The 24,011-nt window shown below is 49.6% G+C and overlaps 1 protein-coding gene across 2 annotated transcripts in view; it reads right to left on the bottom strand.

Moving 5' to 3' along the window:
- PTPRS (protein tyrosine phosphatase receptor type S) overlaps window positions 1-24,011 on the bottom strand; it is a 149,733-nt gene that overhangs the window by 43,894 nt on the left and 81,828 nt on the right. The window contains exons 6-9 of one of the 2 annotated variants that reach the window (XM_068997088.1): window positions 22,350-22,538; window positions 15,955-15,972; window positions 13,407-13,517; window positions 879-1,148 (exon numbers count right to left, since the gene is read on the bottom strand). In XM_068997088.1, the coding sequence (XP_068853189.1) occupies window positions 879-1,148; window positions 13,407-13,517; window positions 15,955-15,972; window positions 22,350-22,538 (588 nt within the window). The remainder of the gene's footprint in view (window positions 1-878; window positions 1,149-13,406; window positions 13,518-15,954; window positions 15,973-22,349; window positions 22,539-24,011) is intronic. The other variant, XM_068997089.1, reaches the window with a different exon arrangement.

Here is a 24,011-nt window from a genome sequence, read left to right as displayed (position 1 = left end):
AGTGCCCAGCCAGCCTCATATGCCAGGACAGACACAGCATGCGGGGACTGGAGTCACAGTTTTCTTCACAACAGCTCAGGTGTCCTAAAGCGAGGGAAGGTCTCAAGCCACCAGCTTCCTCTCCACTGTGGGTTTCCCTGTGTGTAGGATCCCCGAGCACACATGCACAGATCCCAGCACGGGGCACTCACGGTGCACAAGTCTGTCCTGCTGCTTGTGCTCGCAGACCTCCACATGTACCCACAGGTAAGCACAGGGACTGACACTCCTGCAGCCGGGCACCCAAGATCCAGCCATGGTGTCCCTGTCCATGCACACACATCCCACTCATGCATGAGCACCTGGACATGCAGGACCATGCCCCTGTCCATGCACACACACACATCCCACTCGTGCAAGAGCACCTGAACGTGCAGAACGGTGTCCCTGGCCATGCACACACACCCCACCCGTGCAGGAGCACCTGGACATGCAGGACTGTGGCCCTATCCATGCACACACACACCCCACCCGTGCAGGAGCACCTGGACATGCAGGACTGTGGCCCTATCCATGCACACACACACCCCACCCGTGCAGGAGCACCCGGACATGCAGGACTGTGTCCCCCGTGCAGGTCAGACAGCCACGGGCTCTCCCCATGCAGACACACAAGGACACAGGCACAAACCATGGGACATTCAGGACACAGGCACAAACCATGGGACATTCCCACTCCGGCGACACGTCCCACCAATGCTCCCATGCACGAGCAGGACACGTGGCCAGGTGTGCCCTGCACTCATGCTTGGACACTCAGCTCTGGCCGTGCCCCCACGCCCGCCTGGCACGTGCCCACTCCCACACGTGCAGCCAGGACTCTGCTCCCACTCCCTTACATTTCACCGTGATCTGGGCAACGGCTTCTATGACTCCCAGACTGGACATGGCCACGCAGGTGTAGTTGGCGGAGTCCTTGACGTCCGTGAGCTCCAGGACGTTCCTGCCCACGGGCATGTCATCCTCGGGCGTCAGGTCCTCCGCTCCCTGCATCCACTTCACGTAGGGCATGGGGGACCCCACGGCCACGCAGGTGATGTTGACGTTGCCCCCGGGCATGATTTCATGGCTGACAGGGAGGATGGAGAAGCGAGGGGCCACACGGCGAACTGTGGACGAGACGCACAGAGGTAACAAAAAAACAAAACGGAAAACCAAACCAAAACAAACAAACAACAAAAAAACAAAGAGAAAAAAAAAACAGAAAAAAAAGGAAAGAAAAAGAAAGGAGAAAAAGAAAAAAGAGTAAAAGATAATTTAAATATAGATGGGGCTTGTCATTGTTTATTTTCTTCCTTCATTAAAAACAAAACGAAAAAACAAAGAAAGGAAAAAATCAAAAACTAAAAACCAAAAAAATTAAACTCCAAATAAATTTGTACTTCACAAACAATATATAGAATATAGACATAAAAGCGATATTTCATAGCAACAGGGTTCCATTGATCAAGATTAGACCCATCACAGCACAGATAAATACACAAAAATTTATTAGCAATTTCTCATCTTTACTGGCAAGAGCTGGCATGGCGAGCGCCCAAACTTCTCCTCCGTGGCCGCTGGGGCCCCCAGCTCCCCGCTCCACACCCCAGGAACCTGCTCCTCCCTCTCCCAGTGGGGTCTGAGTCCCGGGTCCCCTTCTCCCGAAGGAACAGCCCATCCACCACCACGGCCCGGCGTGGTCCAGGTGCCCCCTCTGGAGAGGGGCCCTCTCCCACCCGGGGCTGCTGCAGAGGTGGGGTGGGGGTCAGGAGAAGGTTGGGATGGGGATGGAAACTTCTCAGCATTTTGCCTTGTTGGACCCAGAGAATTCAACAAAGAGAGAAGTGTCACATCCCCAAATTCCTGACGCTCCACTTGAGAAGTAAAAGGCAAAAGGATAAACGAGGGAGGAGAGGGAGTCCCCGGAGTGGGACAGAATTTAGTTGGTGTCTGTGTGTGAGAAGCGTCCAGGGGAACACAGCCCCCCTGGAGCGAGAGAGAGTGTGGAAAAGATGAGAAACTCTAATGAAATTTTTGTGGTTTTCGGGTATAGAAACCCTAACGAAGCCTCTTTAAGATCTGACACGGTTCCATCGATAGATGCAGCTCTCAGAGTCACAAACATCATGCAAAATAGGTAAAAAAGAGAGAGAGAGAAAGAGAGAAAGAGAGAGGAAAATGCAGAGAAATACAATTTCTGGGCGGCAGCAAATGCCCACATGGATACTGGATAGAAAGTGAGCGACAGATAAAGGAAGGAAGACCAGGAGAAGGAGAACAAGAGGGGAAGGGAGAAAGAAGAGAGAGAGAGAGGGAGGGGAGGGGGAAACCCACTTTAATGCTGCATACTTTTTCTAGCTGATGTGACTCAATGTGGTGGCTCACATTGTCACATCTCAGCCCTGGCGGAATAATAAATAGAATAGAATTAATAAGAAAAACAAGGTAATGAAACTTTTAACGTTGAGAAAACAGTGACATGTTCTGTGCATCTCCTTAGCAGAGAGGTGGATGCAGCTTCCAGACCTTACACAGGAAGAACATGGACGCAAAGGGGAGGCTGTGGTTTCCTTGGCTCCATTTTCTGAGCTACCTGGGCTGGCTGGAGGGATGGTGGGTGCCCTTCCTTAGGGGGGGAAAGCAGGGGAATGGACAAAGGAGAACGTGTGTGGATCAGAGAGGCCCTAGGGAGGGGGTCAGGGCAGGGTCTCATCCCACAAGAAAGAGAAAAGGATACAGGACCAGGGTAAAACGCAGGAACAGCAGCAGCTGGAGGGGAGCAGGAGTGCAGGATTCTTCCAACCTCAGGGACAGCCATGCAGGAACTGCCTTAGGCAGGGTGGGCGAGGGGGAAGGAGAGTCTGGAGTGCTGGGGGCCTGAGAACTTCCCGTTCCTGCCGTCTGTGCCCCGGTAACCCCTGCACAACCTCTCCGAAGCTCGGTGCCGGTGCCTCATGCCAAAGCAAAGGACACCAGAGCTGAGCCTGCCATCGTCCCTCCCAGTGCCTTCAGATGTCCCCTGGAACTGATGTCTTGGGGCTTGCTAGTACTAATCTTCCAGCTTTTTGGATATTTTCCAAGGGCAAGGGCACTGCCAGGAGAGGTAGAGGCTGTTTGTGGGGCTTTGGCAAACAAAAGCCAACTGCAGCCCCTGCATCGTCCTGCAAGGTGACAAGGGACACTATCACAGCAAGGTCTGCTCTCCCCACTGGGCTGTCAGACCCTTTCCTGCAGGAAGCAGTAGCCAGGAACCAGCACTGGGAGGGCAAGGAAGAGAAGATTTCCAGATTGGTGGGATGAGGAGCTCAGAGGTGACGAAGGGGAATTTCTGCATGCACGGATTTGCAGAGAGAACGGGGGGCACGCCCTCAGCTGGGGAAAGGATTAGGATGTGGAGGGAGGGACTGCAAACTCTCCTGGCCACTGACACTAGAAGATGATTTTCTACCTGCAAAAAGGTGTAGGGGGCTACCACGGTGTTTGTTCCACCTCAAGCACCAGCACTGGCTCAAAGGATCAGGCAACCTGCTCCTTCCTCCCTCCTGCTACTATGGAGAACACTCAGCCCTAGCCATGAGGGTACATCCCTGTTTCCTACATCACCCTGCTGCCCACTGCTTCCAGGGGTACCACACTTCAGAAAATGGAGCCAGGTGGAAACCACACCTGTCACAGTCTGAGACAAGATGGAGAGAACTTGGAAAGAAACAAGTGGGGTCAACATGCAGACAGATCTGGGGTGGGGATGACTCTTCTGAGGGGGGCTGGTATGTAACCTTCTGGAGAGGGGAGGCAAGGTGGGAAAGGTGAGGAGGAATGGGGAGACACATCCGGACAAGATCCGGTCAGCAAACAGCATCAACAGCAACAAACAACGGCAGGTGGGATGCAAACACTGAGTTGTCATGGGAACAGAACAAGACAATTAATCCAAACCGAAGCTAATCGCAAAGAAATGAAACCCAACTGAAAGAGAAAGGGAAAAAAAAAAACAAAGAAAAGAAAAGAAAAGAAAAGAAAAAAAAGAAGGAACAAACCAGAATTTAATAACTGAAAAGCATCATCTGATGTAGGGCGGAGTGCTGAGAATCGGAGTCTGAAGGGAACCGACTGTTCCTGGCTGTGGTTTTTGGGCAGGGAAGGAGAAATCCACTCACAAAACACAAGCTCAGGGGCTGCGCAGAGCACATTCCCAACAATCTGCAGAGCAGCCCTCCCCTCCTCCTGACAGCTCCCAGGGGTGCAGGTCAGCCCCGGGGGTATCAGGGATCATCACTTTGGGCTGGTTTAATGGCATCTGTCATTCTCCAAGGGAAGCACCCAGCACCCCTGGATGCCAGCCCTCGGCACCGCCTGTTCCACAAGAAGGGAGAAATTTGGATTGGGGCTGATACAAGCCCAAAACAGGCAGCAGCACTTCCTTGGTGCATCCTGGTTTAAAAAAATCTACACTCTCCTGCGTGCACAGATATACCAACATCCACACACTGACCTAGGATGGGAAAAGAACTCCAATTAAATGTTGGAGACCTCAGAGAGTCCCCTGGATACAGCCCTGTGATGGCTCAGTGCTGTGACAACCACAACAGTTACAGGGTTCATCTCTGGCTACCCAGAGCCATCAGGCTGCTGGTTATTTTAATTGCTACACTTGCATTTGGCTAGAGACAGGGAATTTGCCAAGCTGAGAATCTCTGGGTCAGCCTTTAGGTCAAGGCCCAGGAGGAGGAGAGCCGTGGTGGAAAGGAAGCTGGAGATGGCATCAAGACAAATTTCAGCTCTGGGTCCAGCTCCACAGCAGCTGAAGGAAGGGAATTTGACACAAAAAAAATGGGTGAAGAAATTCCTTCCGTTTTGCTATGCAACACTTTCAAAGGCTTGGGAAGAACAGAGCTGCCCTTTCTGGAAAGGAAACACTGGGATGGGGCAGTCAGGGCTCTGCTTTATAGACACCTTTCTAATAATACTTTTCCCAGTTTCTGGTACAAGAAGGACCTTCCCTGAGTTCCAGGGGCGTTTGGTTTCCAGGACAGCTTTGCCAGACCCCGCATGCGTACACAGATGTGCATGCTCCATGTGCAACAGCTCCCGACGGACACACACAAGCAGGCACACACAAACAGACATTGTCCATGGCCAAAAAACTCTCAGGAGCTTTTTTTTTCAAACAAGGATACAGCTTGTTACGGATAGAACCAGATTCCAGGACTGGAGCTGGATGCTTGGGATGCAAGTTAAATTATTTCAACACAGAGAAGCCATTTCGGAGGCACAGGAAATTTTCTTAAGCGCAGTTAGTTATGAGTCTGTTTAATTGTCGGATAACCATTTCACACTGCAAATCTGCACCCCAAATTGTGCTCTTTTTTTAGAAACAGAACAGATCCATAACTTTTCACACCCTTGGGAAGCCAATTGGTTTTGTTGCTGCTCACGGAGGCAGAGGTTGACCCAGTTTGTGTTCTGTGAGTGGCATTTTTGGCTTTTTTGGTCCCAGTCAGCATGGCTCAGGCTCCCCACCACCACCACTCGGGGTCCACAGGTGTTTTTGCAACATTTACAGACCTGATCGGAAGAGACACTGGGAGATTCAGGGTTGACTTTTGCAACACCAGAATTCATCTTTAAAATGTGCTCCCATGGTGCTGCTAATGAGAGGAACCTGAGGACCAGCCAACCAGTTTGTGCTGAGGAAGCCCACCAGCTGCTCTTTTAAAGCCCCTTCCAGATTCCCTCAGAGAGAAAAAATGTTGGAGGAGGAGTGAGGTGGGGAAAGGAGGATGTCCTGGACGAGAACCTGTCACTTCAAACCCCGATTCACATTAAACCAACTCAAAGAGAAATGCATCTTGTACCTTAAAGAAGGAATTAATTGAAAAAAGGAAACAAAAGAAAGTGAAGTGACTGGTTGAAAGCACCAAACAAAACCAAATGGTATTAAACATTTTGACACTCAGCAAGCTGCTGCTCCAAATGAGGTGAGAAGGCGGACATTATTGGCCATTTTGGGGAGACAGGAGTCATTCCGTCTTGCTCCAAAATGAGGAGGGGTAGGGGAAAGGGTGCCAAAATAATGTGCAGCCTCTACATTATTAGTGAAGCTTAGATTACACCTGTCCTCCCCTCCCAAATGTGGTCTGTCCCTGCCCCTGCGTGTCCGTGCAGCCGCCTCTGCCTCCTCCCTCTCCCGCTCCAATTCCGGCTTTGTTCCGCTGGGGCGAGACCTTGTTGGGGTTTGGATTTCCGACCTCTGCCCCTCCACAGGACGAGAAACTTCCCTCCTCCTGCCATCTCCTTCCTCATTTCCTTCACGGTAAATAAAAATACGTAAGTAAATAGGTAGATAAATAAAGAATGAGACCAAGGCTTGGATTTGGTCTGGAGGAAATCCATTACCTTCCCAATAATTGTTACTTTTCACTTAAAAAAACCACATTAGCTGAGTGACAGGCTGGCTGAACATCTCTGGTCTTTTGTAATTATTTTTTTTTCTGTTGTTTTTTACAGGATTGAACAGAAAATCATCAGAATCCAATTGTTTTTCAAACAGCTCTGCAATTTTAAACACAGTCTTGACTGTTTTAGTTTTTGTTATTTTAATTTGACAAGGTGTAATCTAATTTTTTCCCCTAAAACAAAGAGAACAGCGATGCAAAAGGTGTAAGAGACACAGGCAGGCAGAGATTTCGAGATCAGTACAGCACAGTGTTCCTGCAAAGTGCCCTCTATAGAGAGATAGTCAAGTATATACATAGATATATACACAGTTTGAATTTTTTTTTTTGGGGGGTGGCTTTTTGTATCCATTTCCATTTCCTGATACCCTTGAGAAATCCTTCTGCAGAAACACAGTGAAGTTTTTGTTTGCTTGGTTTGGTTTGGAACTAGAATTTCAGAGCTGAGGACACCCCAAACATGGACAGGGCGCTCCCCCACCCACAGAAACGCTAAAATAACCCTTAAAAACCATCCCAGAACTCTCCATCCCTCAATTTTAGCACCTGGAAGCTGGGCACTGCAGAGGCACCTGTACAGCCCAGTGGTGGTTCTGCCTCTCTCCTTCTCCATTAAAGAATTTATCAATCTAGTCTAAAAAGGTATTAAAATTCCTACAGTTTAAAATACCAATGACTGTTTTGACCTTGTGGCTATTTGTTAAATCTCTAGTGCAAGTGGAATTATTTGCTTCAACCTCTAAGTGGGATTGAAAGGGAAAAGCTCAGCAATGGTTCCACCTGGAACCAACCAGCAGCTCTGGTTTGGTGGTCAAATTACTCATGAGCCGAACTTAACCCAGGCTACAGGCTAAATTATTGCTTAAATTAGTCACATTTTAATCTATTTTGAAGCTTTATTTCCTGAGGTGCTCAGCACACTATTCCTGCCCTTTCTGAGGGTTTTATTTTAATTGATTTCCACTAGTTCAGCTCTTACGTGCTTTGCCCTGGCCTGGTTTCATCTTTGGTCTCTCAATGAGCTGGGGTTTTCCAGAGAGCCTTGGGAGTTACTGGGAACGTTCTCAGCAGGACCTGGGCTGCAGAACCTGGCTCGGGGTGACAAAGCTTGTGCTGACGGTGACAGGCAGCAAAGGCAGGGCCTGAGCGGGCACTGGGCTGCTTTAAATGCCTGTTGAGCTCCCTGGGCTGGAAAAGAGCAGAGCCACAAGAAGCTCGAGCAGAGAGCAGAAAGGATTATCCCTGCAGCATCCCAGCTGCTGCCTTTGGTACCTCCTGACAGGGCCCCCCTGTGTGAAAAAGGGGAAAATTCATAATTCTGCTAAATTCAACCACGACAACGTGTCCTGTGCCAGCAGCAGCAGCTCTGCATGCTCGGGGATCTGAAGCACAGCCCACACGGCTCATCCCTCCTTCTCCTTGTGACGTGGAGGAGCACAGGGACACGAGGTCCTTAGGGCTCCATCCCAGCCAGCAGCCGGATTTTGGGATCAAACCAGAGCAATCAAGGTGGCCGCCTGCAGCTTCCCAAATTAAGAGGAGAGCTGCAAAGTGCTTCATTTTCAGGGGGCAAACCAGCTGTGGCCACAGGTCCTGGGTGAGGGGACTCGTGGCCTCGCCGGGGTAATGGCTGAGCCCCCCATGCGGTCCCTGATTATGGACAAAAGCACCACAGAATGCTTTGGGCTGGAAGGGACCTTAAAGATCATCCAGTGCCACCCCTGGCATGACACCTTCCACTATCCCAGGTTGCTCCAAGCCCCATCCAACCTGGCCTTGGACACTTCCAGGGATGGGGCAGCCTCTCAAACACCACCACGGGCAGACAGCTCTTAGTTCGCAGGATTTTGAATCCATCCTTTCCTGCAATCACTATGGGCCACAAGTTTGATGGCATTTGTGTCCCTAGGGATACAGAGAAGCATCCAAGGAGACTTTTGAAAGCCAGGTGAGCAGTATGGCTCACACAAAACCCAGGATTCTCACTGAGGTGCTGACTTGCCCCTAGAACCGTCTTTTCACTGACCACAGGTGAACCCTGGACAGCTCAGCCTGAACTTCCACACACCGGGGCTGGTGGCAGAGGTCACCTCACCTGCTTCTGACCTGCTCTTGTGGTCTCCAGAAAGATACTTCTGCTTCTGACCTAGGGCATCCCCATGGCATGATCTGACCTGTAATAACACACGAGGCAAACCCTTAACCAGTAATTCCAAGACGGTGCCCATGGTTTGGGCTGGAAGGACCTTAAAGCCCATCCTGTTCTTACCCCCTGCCAGTGGACACCTTCCACTAGACCAGGCTGCTCAGAGACCAGAACCTTAGCAAACCACACAACCTCTTCTAGCCAGGTATCAAATCTCTATTTCCTCACCCAGTGTCATTCCAGCCTATCATGATTACCTCCCATTTAGCTTTAGTTTATTGCTGTTGATATTATTATTTTTTTTTATTGGCTCTTAAGGAAGAATTTAATCTTCAAGCCTTCTCAGATCACAAGAGATTCTTAGCAGCAGCAGTGCAGTTTGGCCATGTTAGAAATACTTTATAAAAGAGAAAATAAACAAATAAAAAATAATGGTGTATAAATCCCTTTTTAATTGCACCTAAATCCTGAAACTTAAACTCCTAGTCATGAAGGAAAATCCTGTAATTAGGAGTGATTATCACCTTTTAGTCCTAGGCAGGAGGGAGGTGGGATGGGAAAACCTTGTTTCAAAGGCTATTTCTTTTCTCTTGGTGGTTTGTTTTTGTTTTTGTTTTTTTTTTTTAATAGAACATGCTTTTTTTTTTTTTTTTTTCTTTCTTTAAAAGAGCCTTGGGACTGAGGGATGTTTTTTGGCTATTGTTGGCATCCAAGTCAGAAGAGCCACAGCTGGTCTCTTCCCAGAGAATTATCAAGAGCGCAGCATTTGGGAGTGGTACCCTGGTACCTATGGGGAGGGGAGAGACTCGGAAGGGGAGGGGAGAATACCAGCACTGAGGGTCCAAGCACTGAAATCTCAGCATTTTAAGAAAAAAGAGAAGGACAGACAGAGAGAAAGAGAGAGAGAGAGAGAGAGAAAGAGAGAGACAGATACTGTGTCAATACTGCACTGGATTTCTCAAAAATCACACAGCTTTAATACCTGTGCCCTAGGAAAGCCACTCCTTTGGTAGCTGATTGAGAGGTGAGGGCTGAGGACAGAGGGAAAGGCATATCCAGGGAAAGGGCTGGCATTCGGTTCTGCACGGGGAAAGCACCAAGCACCACTGGTACCACTGACACACTGCAAACCCCCTGTTCACTCTCCCATGTGCCTCACCCGCTCGGGATGCACACATGGGAGGCAACAGGAGCTTCTTGGGGATAAACAGGGAGATGAGAAGAGGGAAAAGAGGCATTTTCAGCTCCAATGTCACTGGCCAGATTGCTGCTGCTGTTTGCAATAGCTGCAGCTGCCAGATGTGCCCCAGCACGACTCCAGTGCCTGCACAGCTGCAGTTCTCTTCCCACGCTCCTTCAGGAAGGAGGGCTCCACCTTGGCTGCGCCTGGCTGGGTTTCAAGGCGCCTGCACCAGGCAGTGATGGATAAATCACAGGGAAGGGAGCGGGAAATGGGGAGAGGCAGAGCCAGGAGGCAGCTGCCTGGCTGCCCTTCCCTCCCAGCACTCCCAGGACAAGGTGACACCTCCTCCAAGGGATTCTGCCAGGCTCTGCCTGGCCACGGGCTCTCCATGCACTCATGGGTGCTCCAGGAGAGAACAGCGTGGGATTTGGGAACAGCAGGAACCTCTCTGTCAGTGCTGACAGCCCCCTGATCCTGGTGTTACTGGAGGGAACTGGGCAGTGACCAGTGAGCGAGCTCCCACCTCTGGGGAAGCCCTTCGGACCAGGGTCAGGGCTTTTCTTTGTGTGCAGGAGGTGGAACAAGAGCCACACCTCAAGGAACAAACAAGCAATAATGTGACCCAGGGTCTGCTCTAACTCTTGGAATGACCCCCTGGGTTCTCACCATCTTTTCCACTTCCCAGATCCCTCCCTCCCCCAAAACAAAGGCTGGTCCCAAATAGCAGGGCTTCCATGGACAGGCGTTAGAGCTGTGTGACTCCTTTCCTCCTGGAGGGATTGAGGAGTTCAGTTACCACCGGGTGGGCAGGAACACTGGCTTCTCACAATGCGTTTGGAATAAACTACAGCACAGCATAACCAATCAAAACAGAAACAGGAAATCAAGAGAAAGCAAAAAACCCAACAGAACCAAAAAATTTGGAAAGTAAGAGTAAATCCACTTCAAAGAAACCAGAATTGTGTAACGAAAAGAAACGATACATATTTATATATTGAAAAAATAATCCATAATTAATTTAAAAAGTGGCATGCAAAGAAGATTGTTACATTCTCCTATCATGCATCAGGCCCAATGTCCAAACGGCAAGGTAACCATGACGACAAAAAAGTGCAAGAACTCAGCAACATTACCAAAGGATGCATAGAGAGGCCCACAATGCAACTCAACTCATCTCCGCGAGACCCGGGAACGCGCGGGTCTCGCTCATCTTAAAGATTTCTTGCTTTTTCTCTTTTCATTTTTAAAATTTTTTTCATTTTTTTTTTTTTTTCTCTTACGAATGTAAAAATGTGGGTAAAGAAAGTAAAAAAGAAAAAAACCACACCAACCTTCTCGTAGCTCTGAGGGATGTTAAGGGGGTTTGATGCGGAACACAATGACATGAGGAGAAGAGAAAAATAGGGGAAACACAGAGAGAGTAAAAAAAGGCCTTCTCAAGGCTGTCAGCTGCAAATTGATTGATTTTTTTTTCTCTTAACCAAAATAAAAAGAAAGGAAAAAAAATGAAGATAGTAACGACCCTCTTTCCTGCCTTCCTAACACTCCCCCTCCCATCCCTTTAAGCCCAACCAAGCTCCGCAGGGAGGCCAGGCTGGGAGCAATCCTAGCTCAGAATCAGCCCCCCACAGGGATGCTGACCCCAGGCAGGATTCTCCCTCCCTTCAGTCCTTCTGCTCCTCAGAGAAGGGGAGCGGAGCCGCCCGGGCAGAGCAGCCCCAGCACGGAGCAGCCCAGGCCGGGTCCCCGCTCCCCCTGCTCCCCCCAGCCCCACACCCAGCCCTGCTCACTCTGACTCCACCATGGGACTGAATAAGGAAAAAAGAAATAATTAGAAGAAGGAAAAGAAAAGCAAAACCAAACCAAACCATTTCCTTGCAATGTTCAAACTTACAACTCCTATCCCAGGTGGTCTATAGAGACAAGCATGTTATGGGAGAAACAAGTCAATTGGAAACACAAGAGTGCTCGAGACTCTTTTAAAACAAAAAACGGAAGAAAAATGTGCATGAACTCTCCCTCCCACCAAAGCAAATCCATTTCAGAAATTTGTTACCTTTCCACGATATTAACACACAAGAAACAAGGAATTAAACAGCATGAAAAACACCCAAACCACAGGCCGAGCTGGCACACGCTGTGTTCTGCACTCTCTCGGCAGGTTAGTGCTGGTTTGCAGGCTGGCCCAGGTACACACGGGCTTACTGGGGTAGGAACAGGGCTATCACCTGGAGCCCTCTCATCCAGGTGTGGAGACAACACCGTGTTACAACCTTTGTCTCCTGGGTAGTTTCCGAGTGGCCAGAAAAGTAGAGGAAATTTATAAACAAAACAATAATGAAAAATCCCCACATTTTTCCTGTTTCTTTTCTTTTTAATTTTTTTTTAAGAACCCAAACCATTCCAGCTAAGCTGTCTGCAATGGATTCAGCCCTGAATTAGTATCAGATCCAGATTCACGTTCCCAAAAGCGGAATTTCGGGGCCCAGGCAACAGGGCAAATTTCAAACGCAATTTTCCAGCTGGCCACAAAAGGCTATTTAAAAATTTAGCTTGGAAACATTAAATTATTAAAAGCCTTCTCTCCATGTGCATGTGATTTAGTGAGCGTGAGACACGAGAGAGAGAGAAAGAGAGAGAGAAAGGAGTGCACACAGGAGCATGGCTCTGCATTGGACTGCAGATTAACGTGAGTGTAGGTGGGAGGCGCTTCCTCTGTCGATGGGATGGAAATGGGAACAGTTTGCTGGGATGTAACTTTCCTGTTTTCCTCCCAATGGTATTTTTCTTTTTTTTTTTTTTTTTTTTAAAAAAAAGCGAGAAGGACCAGCCCTGCTCTCTCATTACCAAAAGGCTTTTTGCTGTGGAAAGATGTTAAACCAAAGCTACACACAAAATATTACAGGTCAGAGAGAACAAAATAAGAGAAAGTGGAGAGGCTGTTGGCCCACGGGATGGGAGAACATCGAGGGGGCATGGAGCAGAAGCCAATCCCCCTGTCATGTGTTCCCCTGCTATGGGGTGAAGGGGCTGTCACTGGGGCAGGGATGGCTGCTGGTGTCCTCAGCTCTGTGCCCAGTGTTTGTGCCCAAGGAACCAGTGACAAATTACTGCTGGCAGAGGGAAAAGCAGCTGGGACTGAGGGGGGCAGTGACAATGCACCCTCCTGCTGCAGTCTGGTGGGACCCAGGAAGACAGAGCTCCATGGAGGGGGCTGAGAGGGTCCTCCCCTCCTCTCACACCCACACCAACAGAACTGGAACCATCCCGCTTCCAGAGAGCAGGGATCCTTCGGGAGAAAGGGGAATTCTGGCCTCTCCGCAGCCCAAGGGAGTCATTCCCCTGTGGGCTCTGCAGGCTGGCCCTGGCAGGTTTTGGGGTGCACTCTCTTGGGTCACGCTTGACTTGGCCGTGGGTGAGCCAGGCCTGCCCTGCTGCCCCACAAGGGTGGCGGGGCGGTGCCGAGGAGTTCGGGGTGCACCGGGGTCCCCCCGCGACTCTGCCCGGTCCCACCAGCGCTTCCCCTGCTCGGGCCGGGTGGGATGGGCAGCTGGGAGGGGGGCCCGGAGGGTGTGTGCCAGTGAGCCGCTGTGCTCCCTACCTCTCACGTAAAGGTTAGCGGGGGACGAGTAGCGCACCCCGGCGCTGTTGCTGGCCACGCACTCGTACTTGCCCTGGTCCGTCTCCTCGCTGCTCTCGATCTGCAGCCCACCTGTGAGGGAAGAAGAGATGGCAGCACAGACACATCGTCACTACTCTGCTGGCTTTGAAGACAGTCAACAGCCCCAGTGTTTCGCTGTTTCCTGCCCCGGGCTCGCTGGGATGGGAACACGGAGCCCCTGCGGACACTGGCTCCCGGCTGTGCTCAGGGCTGGGGCCGCACATGGACCCAACATGATGAGAAAATTTAATCCTCTCTCTGTAGTGAGTGTTGCTCTTTGTCCTGAACTCATCAGCAAAAGCACCAAGTTTTGTGGCTTCTGCAATGCAGGCGTTCTGCACCAGAACTCCCGAAATCAGCCTCAATAATCCATATTACTGTGATCCCCAGAAATCCATCAGCAGGCAGTTGACTTTCCCTTGCTCAATTTGAAGCAGTGACCATAAAAGTGAAAGGCTTTGTCACCCACTGCCTGGGGAATTTCTTTCACTGCTGCTTTTGTTTTGTGCCCAATACCTGCTCCTCAGGAAGTCTACGGGAGATAAGAGCCCCTGTGAAAAGCACCTTACTGATAGTAAATACTCCCCAGGGAAAACCCTGTAAATACTGCATTGGAACTTCAAAATTGCCTGCATGGTTTACATCATCTGGGCCAAAAGGATTAAGGTTTTTTCTTAAACTTGTGTATTATTGCAGGCTACAGGAACATACCCAGAGCCCAAACCAAAGATTCCTGTCAGCAAATATGCAGAGAGATGCAGCATGGAACTACATGGAAGAAAATTGCCTCATTTACCTCAGAAGGCTTCATCCCTGCAAAACCCCAGTTAAAATACATACTACATAAATAATTCAACAGGCTCTCAAATGTTTTATGTATTAGGAGTACATGATTATACTACAGATATGGACAGAGCTCACATGTGGTAAGACTCTTAACTCCCATCTCTGGAAAAAAACCCCCACCTAAATATGAAAACCAAACAATTCCAGCTCAGTGTAATAGTATTGATAAAATCTTAAGTGAGAGGAGTGCAAATGAGATCATTGTTGGTTGCAGATACAGCCTTTTCAGGAAGGAAAAACCAGCGTGTTCACAGAGGAGGACACAGAGCTCACGTTCCTCTGCGTGTGCGTGGGTGGGAACGATGCTGCTGGAGGGACACGGGGCTGGGAGAGGATTTGGGACAGGGATGGGGTGTGAGTGTAATTCCCCACAGCATCCCCTGTGCCTGGGAGCTCCCAAAGGCAGAACAGAGAGAATTAAACCCCCAAAACCCCCACCGAAGCCAGTGAACCAAACAAAATCCATTCCAAAAGAATCTGTGGGTATTTCAGCACAACAGGAGTTAAAACCCAAACTGGCTGGAGCTTCCCACTCAGCATCCAGCTGAGCATATTTCATATGGAATTACAGCTCTGCTGTTGGAGAGCTCCATTTGGGTGGAAAGCTGGCTGGTGAGTTTTCCCAGAAATTTCTGTTAATTTGGACAAATCTGTGGGTTGTTTCCATTGGTTCCAGATACATTTTCTGTGCAGCTCGTGAGCATCACTGGTCTGAGAGCACCCAGGGGAGATGAAGCCCCACTCCAGAGCAGGAAGGGAACCAGGGACTGCAGTGGGCAGCTTTCCCAGGGGAATAGGGGCTCACCCTCCCTCCCTGCCCACTGCAGCTCTGCTGGTCAAGGCAATGGCAGAAATGAGGCTGCAAAGAGGGTGAGGAGCGTTCAGCACTTGTCAGGAGCCGACAGAGATGATGTGTGAAAACGTAAATCTCACCTACAGCACCTCCTGTTGCTTTTACCAGCAGAGAATTACGGAATTTTAAATGTGCCAGTGGAGACAAAACCAAAGCAGGGTCTTCCAAGGGGTGCACACCCAATTCCTCCTGCCTTTCAGGCAGCTCGAGGTCAATTTTTGACTCCATTAAAGAGACAGTGCAGAAGCTACTTACCATGGATCCTTCCCAGAGAAACCTAAGGGTAAGAGAGTGGGGAGGAAGTGGAAAGAGGCTCTGGAGCCAAACAAATGAGTATGCTGAGATGGTGAGTGCTGAAGTTCTGCCTGAGCAAAGGACTGGAAAACTCTCATCACCATCAGCAGCTTGGAAGCACTTTGCACCAATCAAGAGAAGGTCCTAAGTATTTACCAAGCTTTGAAAGCATTTAATGCTCGAGATAAACTTCAGTCCTTCATAGTCCTGGAGAGATTAGCTCTTAAAACTCTGCCATAAATCTGAGGCAGCACAGCTGGAGACGTTATTAGAATAACAGTATCAGTATTACCAAGTGCACCCAGCAAACAAAAAAGGACATTATAACCATAGATAAAATAAAGACAGGTATAAAAAAGAAATATCCAGAGGTGAAGCAGGACAAGAAAACATAACAACAACACGAATCTGTATTGAGCACAGGGCAATGAAACAGGATCTGTGTGGAGAGAAGTGTTTGGAGAGTGGGTGAGTGAGTGAGCTGGGGTGTCTTACCTCGGATCGGTGTACCTTCTGCAAAGAAAACAAAGAAAATGAGTGAAATGACTGCAAAACCCCAAACACCTGCACTGCCTGTGGGAAAAGGACCTGAGTCAAGGAAGACAGTTCCCAGTAGGAAACTTCTTGGTCTATCTCAAATTGCAGGGACACTGAAGAGGGCTCAGGCTACTTAAGGTGGGGTGCCCTTTTCAGCAGCCCAATCCAGCTGGCTGTTTGCAGAGCCTCCGTGGCTCTCGGCTTCAAAAGTCTTAAGACTGGCTCCATTTCGTTGTAGGAATGTAAAGAAACCCCTCAGGCTCTCAGCTAACATGACTGTTTGCTACTCACTGAACACACGGTGACCTTGCATTTACCTTCACCGCTCCTGGGGACAGGGCTGGCATCGGGGCTGTGCTAGCCCGGGCAGGGACAGGGACACGCGGGCACCTTGCAGCACATTAAGCTGCAGGTTTGATCCCACCTTGGCCAGCAAAGCCCCAGCTCCAAACTTTAGCTAGTAGCACAGATGTGTGAGGAATTCAGTGCTCAGGACCTCTGGCCATCCCTCAGGGCTCTGCACAGGGACTGAAGGCAGATGTGGGCACTGAAGAGGTGACAGGGCTACCTGGCACCTCCTGCAGTGGCTCTGGAGCCGCCCCAATGCCAGCCAGGAGGGGCTGCACGGAGAGAACAGCCCTGCTACACTTGCCTGTGTCTGCCTCTCCCTTGGATTATTTTATTCCAAGCCCCTCCTGTTATCTCTCAGTGCCCAGCATCGGGCAGGGCTCCCAGGTGGGAGGGAGTGACAATCAGGGGTAAAACCCCCGTCCCCATTTGACCTCCTGAGGCTGCAACCAAACCATCTTCCTTTGAAAACACGGCAGGTCCTTTTGCTCACAGTGGCATTCAAAACTTATCCAAGAAGGGGGTTTAGTTGGTGGATTTTTACCCCAATCCTGAGAACAGGGCAGATCCCGCAGTGCCAAGTATTGCCTCTCCCTAGGGAGAGATGCACGAGCTCCTCTGCAATGGTGACACTGCTGCCACTCTGCAGCACTCCCAGCCAGGGCTGTGAGCACATTCAATGATAAATATCAGCCTCTCACCCTCCCCTCTCCCCTGGTGAGTTATGATCCTGCTTTACACACAGGGAAACTGAGGTAGAGGTGAAGCAACTTGCCCAAGGTCACGGAGGGAAGTTTGTGGCAGAGGCAAGAACAGGAGCCAAAGCCTCCTCCATGCCAATCTTCTGCCTTAATCACCAAAAAACCCCTTCCCTCCTTATCTTTCAGCCCTGCTCATCCTTCTGCTGCGGTTCAATCCCCCATTCTCAGGACAGAAGGTAAAAATATAGAGATACTAATTAGAGTTCACCTTTATTTTTCAAAGGAGCTAAGGGAAGAGAGGCGTTACAGTGTTAGGGATTAGACTCTAGTGAGACTCAGCTTCTAGTTACGAGGTTAGGTTATTAGCTAGAGAAAAGTTAGCATCTAGTTAGGGTTAGGAACTAGCTAAGGTTAATGAAGCAGGTTGTTAGCTCTCAGGACAAAGGTTGGAGAGACAGTGCTTGGAAGAGGTGAGGGAGCGTGGACTTGGGCAGATCCCCACCCAGGAGGTGGCAGGAAGGTTTAAAAAGCAAGAGAAAGAGAGAGAGAGAAAGCAGCAAAGGTTATAGATCAATTCAGTGGAAATAAAAACAGCCTCTGATACATCCTTCTGTCTCAAAATTGGAGTGAAAATCTGCCATCTGTGGCACCAGTATGGAACAAGGCTAATGGGAAGAGGGTAGAGGAGGGGAAGAGATCCCAACATCACCCATGGCTCAAAATCTTCTTTGGCCTCAGCTAAGCCTGACAGTTTCCTATAAAATTTCACTCTAATTGACAGCAGAAACATGCTGGAAGTTAGAGCTGTGCAAGCCCAGGCACAACAGCAGCATTACCTTCTTGTGCCACTGCAGGTTTGTCACTCCCTGCCCCTTCTGAGCATCAGCACCGCCCCTGGAAAGGGGCTGTCAGCAGCTCTGGGAGACAGCCTGGCCTGGGGACAGAGCTCTGGGAGAGCAGGCAGTGCCACCCTGGGCTTCCCAGGCCTGACTCTGGCACACACGGGAGGAGCAGGACAGCTCTGGGAAAATGCCCCACACCAGAATTTCAGTCACAATGAGCTCGAGCAGCACTTTGGGTCGGGGCACAGACACAGATGGGAGATTTTCACTGTTGGAGTTTCACATCTAACCAGCTCCTTGTTCAACACAGGGGCAGCAGGAGGGTGCTGGAAGAGGATATCCCCTCGGTTAATTATTCTGAGGAACTCTGACAGGTGCTAGAGAGTTTGATATGGGGTCGTGGGGGTGCTGGGGAGGCACCTGCAGTCAATACCTAGCTTGCCTGGTGTCCTGAACAGGGCATGAGCACATGCACGAGGCTGCCAGGGTCCAGGGCACAGCGAGGGCACCAGCTTTGCAGGACTACAGGAGGAAGAGCTCACACTGGATGCTGACTTTTGGAGTGAAAAGCTGGTTTTGAAATGCTATGTGCAGACTTTTCACACGGCCTCGCACAGCCTCCCTGGCTCTGCAGATCTGCCTATTTAGGGCAAATTTTGAGGCTGCATGAGCCCAGATGGCCAGCCTGGGGTTTAGCAGCAGAGGCAAAAGGCAGCTTAAAGGCCTTGCCTCTGGATTATAAAGGCCCAAGATGGTGCCAGGCAGAATTCCCTGTGCAGGTGTCCCCCTCTGTCACCGAGGACAGGCTCTGCTCTCCCACCATCCCTACCCCGGTTTCCCACACGCTGAGCTGCCTATGGATTCTCTGAGCCTGGAAAAGAGGAGAGGAGGACAGCCACCATTGCCATGGCAATGACAGAAGACACATCCCCACCTTCTGTCAGGCCACGTGTGGGAACACGTGTGTGCTGAGCTCCTCTCCCGAGGGCTGGACGCAGCTTTCTGCTCCAAACCAGCAGGAACCACTGGGCTCTCCTGCAATTCCAAAGTGCTGGATCCTGGCTGACAGCTGCAATTCCAACATCCCCAGTGACAAAGGGGGCTCGGCACACGCAGAGACTGTGACGGGAGCTCTGCAGGCAGGTCCTGCCTTCCCGGGGCTGCAGAGGAGCTGGAGGGGGCTCTTACCTTCCTCAACCCTTCCCCACAGCCACTGGCCTGGGATTTACAGCTTCAATTTGGAAATGCTGCACCCCCAATTCTCCCTCCTCCTCAAAATGCCAATAACCCCGTTAGATGTGAAACTCCAAGACCTCCTGCAGGTGTGAACACAATTATCACAGTTCCAGGGAACAAGCTATTGTGTAATTGGGGAATTCCAGGACAACTGTTGCTAAGATACCAAAAAAAAAAATCTATCCAGTGTTAGGAGGTTCATATTTAGCTGTTATCTCTTTATACAGATAAATTAATTAAAATTATTATTACTATTCTTTTTTTTGTAGCCTGCAATACCCCTGCAGAAATTAATTTAGAGGGCAGAACATCCCTACTGAAAGAGTTAGTAGAAGAAATGCAGAGCATGCCTCTCAAGAAGCTGTTACAAAGGAATTAGTTTAAAGGGCAAGGGTTACAAATCTGCACATTAGCAGGTTTGGGGTTTTTCGTTTGATTAAATTTTTTTTTTTAATTGAACAAACTTACCAAAGGTCTCTGAATGTTAAATAAAAAGTGAAAAGAAAAGAAAAGAAAAAAGCTTGTTATAGCCAGTTATTTAGAAAACAGAAGACACACAAAAGACACAAAAGGTTTTAGTGTTTGAGTGCTGAGGAAGGTGGTTGAAGGCTGCCTCCCACGTCCCCCCTAGATAGCAGCTGAGCAGAGGACATTGGCTTTGCCTTCTGCTTTAAGTGTCCCAAGATAAGCAGAAATACCCGTTTTCCAAGGCCTCTTAAACTCCTGCCCAACCTGGATCTCCAAGGCTGAGATGTTGATGGTGTCTGAGGGAAGCAGGGGCCCACACAGAGCTTCTTCCCATGCTCCTCTGACTGACAATCGAGCTTTGCACCCAACCCAAACCTCCAAGCACTAAAAGATTCCCAGCTGCTTGGAAATTTTATCTGGAGACAGAAAGGGGAAAAGCAGAAACACCAGACAGAGAACACCCACTATGGTTAATGATGTGTCACCCATGTCTTGGTTAGAGTGAAGACCCACATTCCAAGTGGGTTCCTGGGACGATGGGAATATAACGACCACGGTCTTGGAGGTCTGTTTGTATTGCCAGCCAAACACCCAGACCCTGAGGACCATTAGCAGTGTCCTGGAGCACCCCCAGTGCCCTGATGTGTGCTAATGCCACCCTTCTGGCGGCAAAGTTTGTTTTCTGGAAAGACAAGTATATTAAATTAAGATCTGACTTCAGCAGCTCAAACAGGCATCGCCTCACTCACAATCCCACGCTCGAATCTGCCTCGGCCTTAACTCCCTTGCACAGACACAAGTGCTGACACAGTACAGATGTCCCTAATGTTAACATTCTGCACTTTCACAGCCCTTTCTTTGCAGAACATGCAAGTTTTGGAAGGCCACGAAAGCAGATGAAATTGGAGAACTGGGAAGTCCTGACTGCCCAAGGATCTGCACTCCCTGACATACAGGCAACAGGTTTGTGCCCTGAAGACAACAGGGATGCTTCAGGGTTTCACCAGTTTACTCATTTAAAGCAGCTGTAAATGAGATTAAATCTCAGCAGGTATCTTCTATTTATCAGAAGGGTCAAGGGTTCACTCTGAGGTTAATCAACTCACTGGAATAAAAAGGCAGCACTCAGGTGGCTTCAAGGAAAACACCAGATCAAACCAAGCTAAAGAGTAAAGGCATTCTAGCAAGATGATGAATGTATTAAAAATAATCTGCCTGTGCATTACTCACACTTCAGATCGTGGTCACAGAGCATAATATAATTCTAGTTTACCTCTCATTATTTATGCTGAGTGATTTTTTTTATTTGCATTTGCCTCAGCTGTTACGATAAAACAGGGAGGTCAATCTCATCTGTGTTCGTGGGATTCAACAAGCCGTTCTAATTCAACAAAGCAGTTTAAGGATCTGCTTGTAACTTTGCTTCACTGAACAAGGAGGCATTTATGCAGGTGTGTAAAAGCTACATTAAACTGGAGCTATGCTGAAGCTTTTCCACTGGTGGCCCGTAGAACTAAATATCTTTATTTTTAGAAAGAACTAAGAATCTTTGCCAAACTGAGCAAGAGAAAAAACAGGTGTTTCCATGCCTTGCTGTCCAGATCCAGCAGGACAGAGTCAGAACTGATTTCTCCAGGGCCAGCAGAGATCTGGGCAGGAGCAGCTGGTTATCACTTGACTGGAGAACTTGTGAAAGGTCTAATATGAACAAAGCAACTCCAGTTGCCTCACCAAAGCCTCTGCTTTTCCTTTGCCTACAACAGTGCCTTTCTTTTGCCAAAAATACTTAGAAATGAACACCTTTTCTCTAGGCTGGGTCAGAGCAGTCAGCCCCAGCAGTTTGTGAAAAGGATTATTTCTTGGGCTAGTTTTTGTCAAAAGGTAGAACTTGCAAAACTTGTTTCATTTTTGCAGCTGTCAATGGAAGAGTTTTATCATTAGTACTCCAAAATAAATCCACCTATGCCCTCCTTGCACACACTCTCACACAGAGAACCGGCAGATTTAACAAGTACAGAAACAGCTCCTGAAACGTGAATATTAAAGAGATGTCACGTTGCCACACACACAAAACAGCAAACAGAAAACAAACAAGAGAGACAGATGGACAAGCAGATGGGGAAAGATGGAAAACTGACAAGAGCCACGGAGCTGGGGTACATCTGTTGGTGGAGATGGACTCCATGGGCAGAGCACCGAGGGGTCACTCCGGAACACTCCCAAGTGCTCTCCAGCGATGGCTGCAGGGACGTGGTGCTGGGGACATCCTGCAGGAGCTGCTCTTCCACACCAGCCTTGAGAGGCTCCGTTTACACCATCATGTTTGACAGCAAGAGGCTGCCTGAACCACAGACCCTACACCAGGTGTGTGTGGCCTAAAAAGCTCTGTCTGCCACAGTGGTTCTTTCTTCCTTTGCCAGTTCTTGCTCTGAGGAACAAACCCTCAGCCCCCATCCAGGCCCCAGTTTCCCCTGAGCTGAAGAGCACCAGGATCCAGGGAACTCGTTGTCTGGATGGGCACCAGCTTCCCTGTTGACATTCCCTTCATGCCAACTGGGCAGCAGAGAAGACCAGGAGGGCTCAAAGTGGAAAATACTCCAACCACTCTTGGTGTAAAAACCAAAAGAACTCAAATGCCCCAATCCACAGCAGCGGGGCCTGCACCTATCAGCCCTCTCTTCTGCTTCAGGACCCTCTGAGCAGCCTCCTCACGTCTCTATTTGCTCTCAGCTCCTCCAGTCTCACCCCCAGACCTTACCTGATCTCAGCTGTTTTATTCTCCCGTTGCTGGCACTGGGGTCGACGGGCAGGAAATCCTTAAACCAGGTGATCTCGGGGTCGGGGTTCCCGCTGGCCGCACAGAGCATCGTGGCCGTTCGCGTCCGCTCCACCACCTTCAGCTGGGGCCCCATGTCAATGTTTGGGAAGCCGGGAGGTAACTGGTCCTCTGGGGGTGGAGAACAAGGGGAAGGGGTTAAGCAGGTGCCAGGGTTCAGTGGAACACCCCAAGGAAAGTATCGGGCAGACGCTGCCCTGTGCAATGCAAGTTCAAACACTGACTGGCCCAGGATGGAACACACATGACACAGTAGGAGTTACCAGCTTGTCCATTTTGTGTGACTATTTCAATGTCCCTCAAGATTCTACATTTAAATGCAATCTTTTAAAACCCTTTGGGGAACAGCAGAAGAGAATTAGAGAATCATTAAGGTTGGAAAAGACCTCCCAGGTCCACCTGTCCACTAAACCACATCCTCAAGTGCCACATCAACTCGTTTTTTGAACACTTCCAGGGATGGTGGCTCCACCCCTGCCCCAGGCAGTCTGTTCTATGTTTATTCACTCTTTCAGTGAAGAAATTTTTCCTGATATCCAACCAGAACAATTTGGAGCAACTTGAGGCCATTTCCCCTTGACCTATTTTTTGTTACCTGAGAGCAGAGACCAACCCACACCTGGCTGCACCCTCCTGTCAGGGAGCTGTAGGGAGTGAGAAGGTCCCTCCTGAGGCTCCTTTCCCCCAGGCTAAGCCCCCCCAGCTCCCTCTCCTGCTCCTCACAGGATTTGTGTTTGAGTCACCGTGTCAGAGTTTCCCCAGGTGCTGCAGGGAAGCTCTGCCAGGTCAGGGATGGCACTGACTGGTTTGGGGAGCAGAAGCTGCACAAGGATCCCTGCACTGCAGAGAACACTCTGAGCTGCCACACGTAAATGGAGGGGGTTCACCTTCCCCCTCCAAACCTCGCAGTACAAAGCAAACTGCACAGGAGAAATAATAAAAGAACCCACGTGGAAAGGGCTGTCAAAGACACAGTGGGACTGGGAGAGAAAGGAGAGGAAAATCTCATCCAGCTGCAGAGACCAGAGGGGACACGCACAACAACAATACGCCAAGTGCTGTCAGCCAGGGCGTGATTTTTAGATTTATTAATTCTGAGTGCTGCTGCCCTCTAAGAACAGTGGCACCAGCACCCAGCAGAGAGGCTCAACTGAGCTTCAACTGAGCTTCCTGCTCCCCTCCATCCTGCCTTTGCCTTCACTAATGAAGGTGAGGAGGGCAATCACAACAATGCTGAGTAATTAATGATAACTCCTACGAAACCCCAGAGCTTCCCCAATACTACCTGACACAGCCCCTTACTCCTGTGGGATGGAGGAGAGCTGTCTCATGCTGGCTGCCACAGCTCAGGAATGTGACATTTTTCCCCCCAGAAAGTGAGTGTTTGGGGGAGGGCAGCTGGGAAGGAGGATGCCAGCAGCAGGGTGAGATTTGGGAGGGATCCTCTGTCATCTCCAATGAGCCGTGTCAGGGAATCACAGCCCCAGGAGGCTGTGGCATTGAATCCATCCCAAAAGCAGGTGAGGGAACAGAAGGGAAATAATGCAGAGGATTTAAAAAAGGTGGGATTCTTAAAAAATGAAC

Source organism: Aphelocoma coerulescens, chromosome 28 (genome assembly GCF_041296385.1).
Source record: "Aphelocoma coerulescens isolate FSJ_1873_10779 chromosome 28, UR_Acoe_1.0, whole genome shotgun sequence".
NCBI lineage: Eukaryota > Metazoa > Chordata > Aves > Passeriformes > Corvidae > Aphelocoma > Aphelocoma coerulescens.
This window is presented reverse-complemented; position numbering and strand designations above follow the sequence as displayed.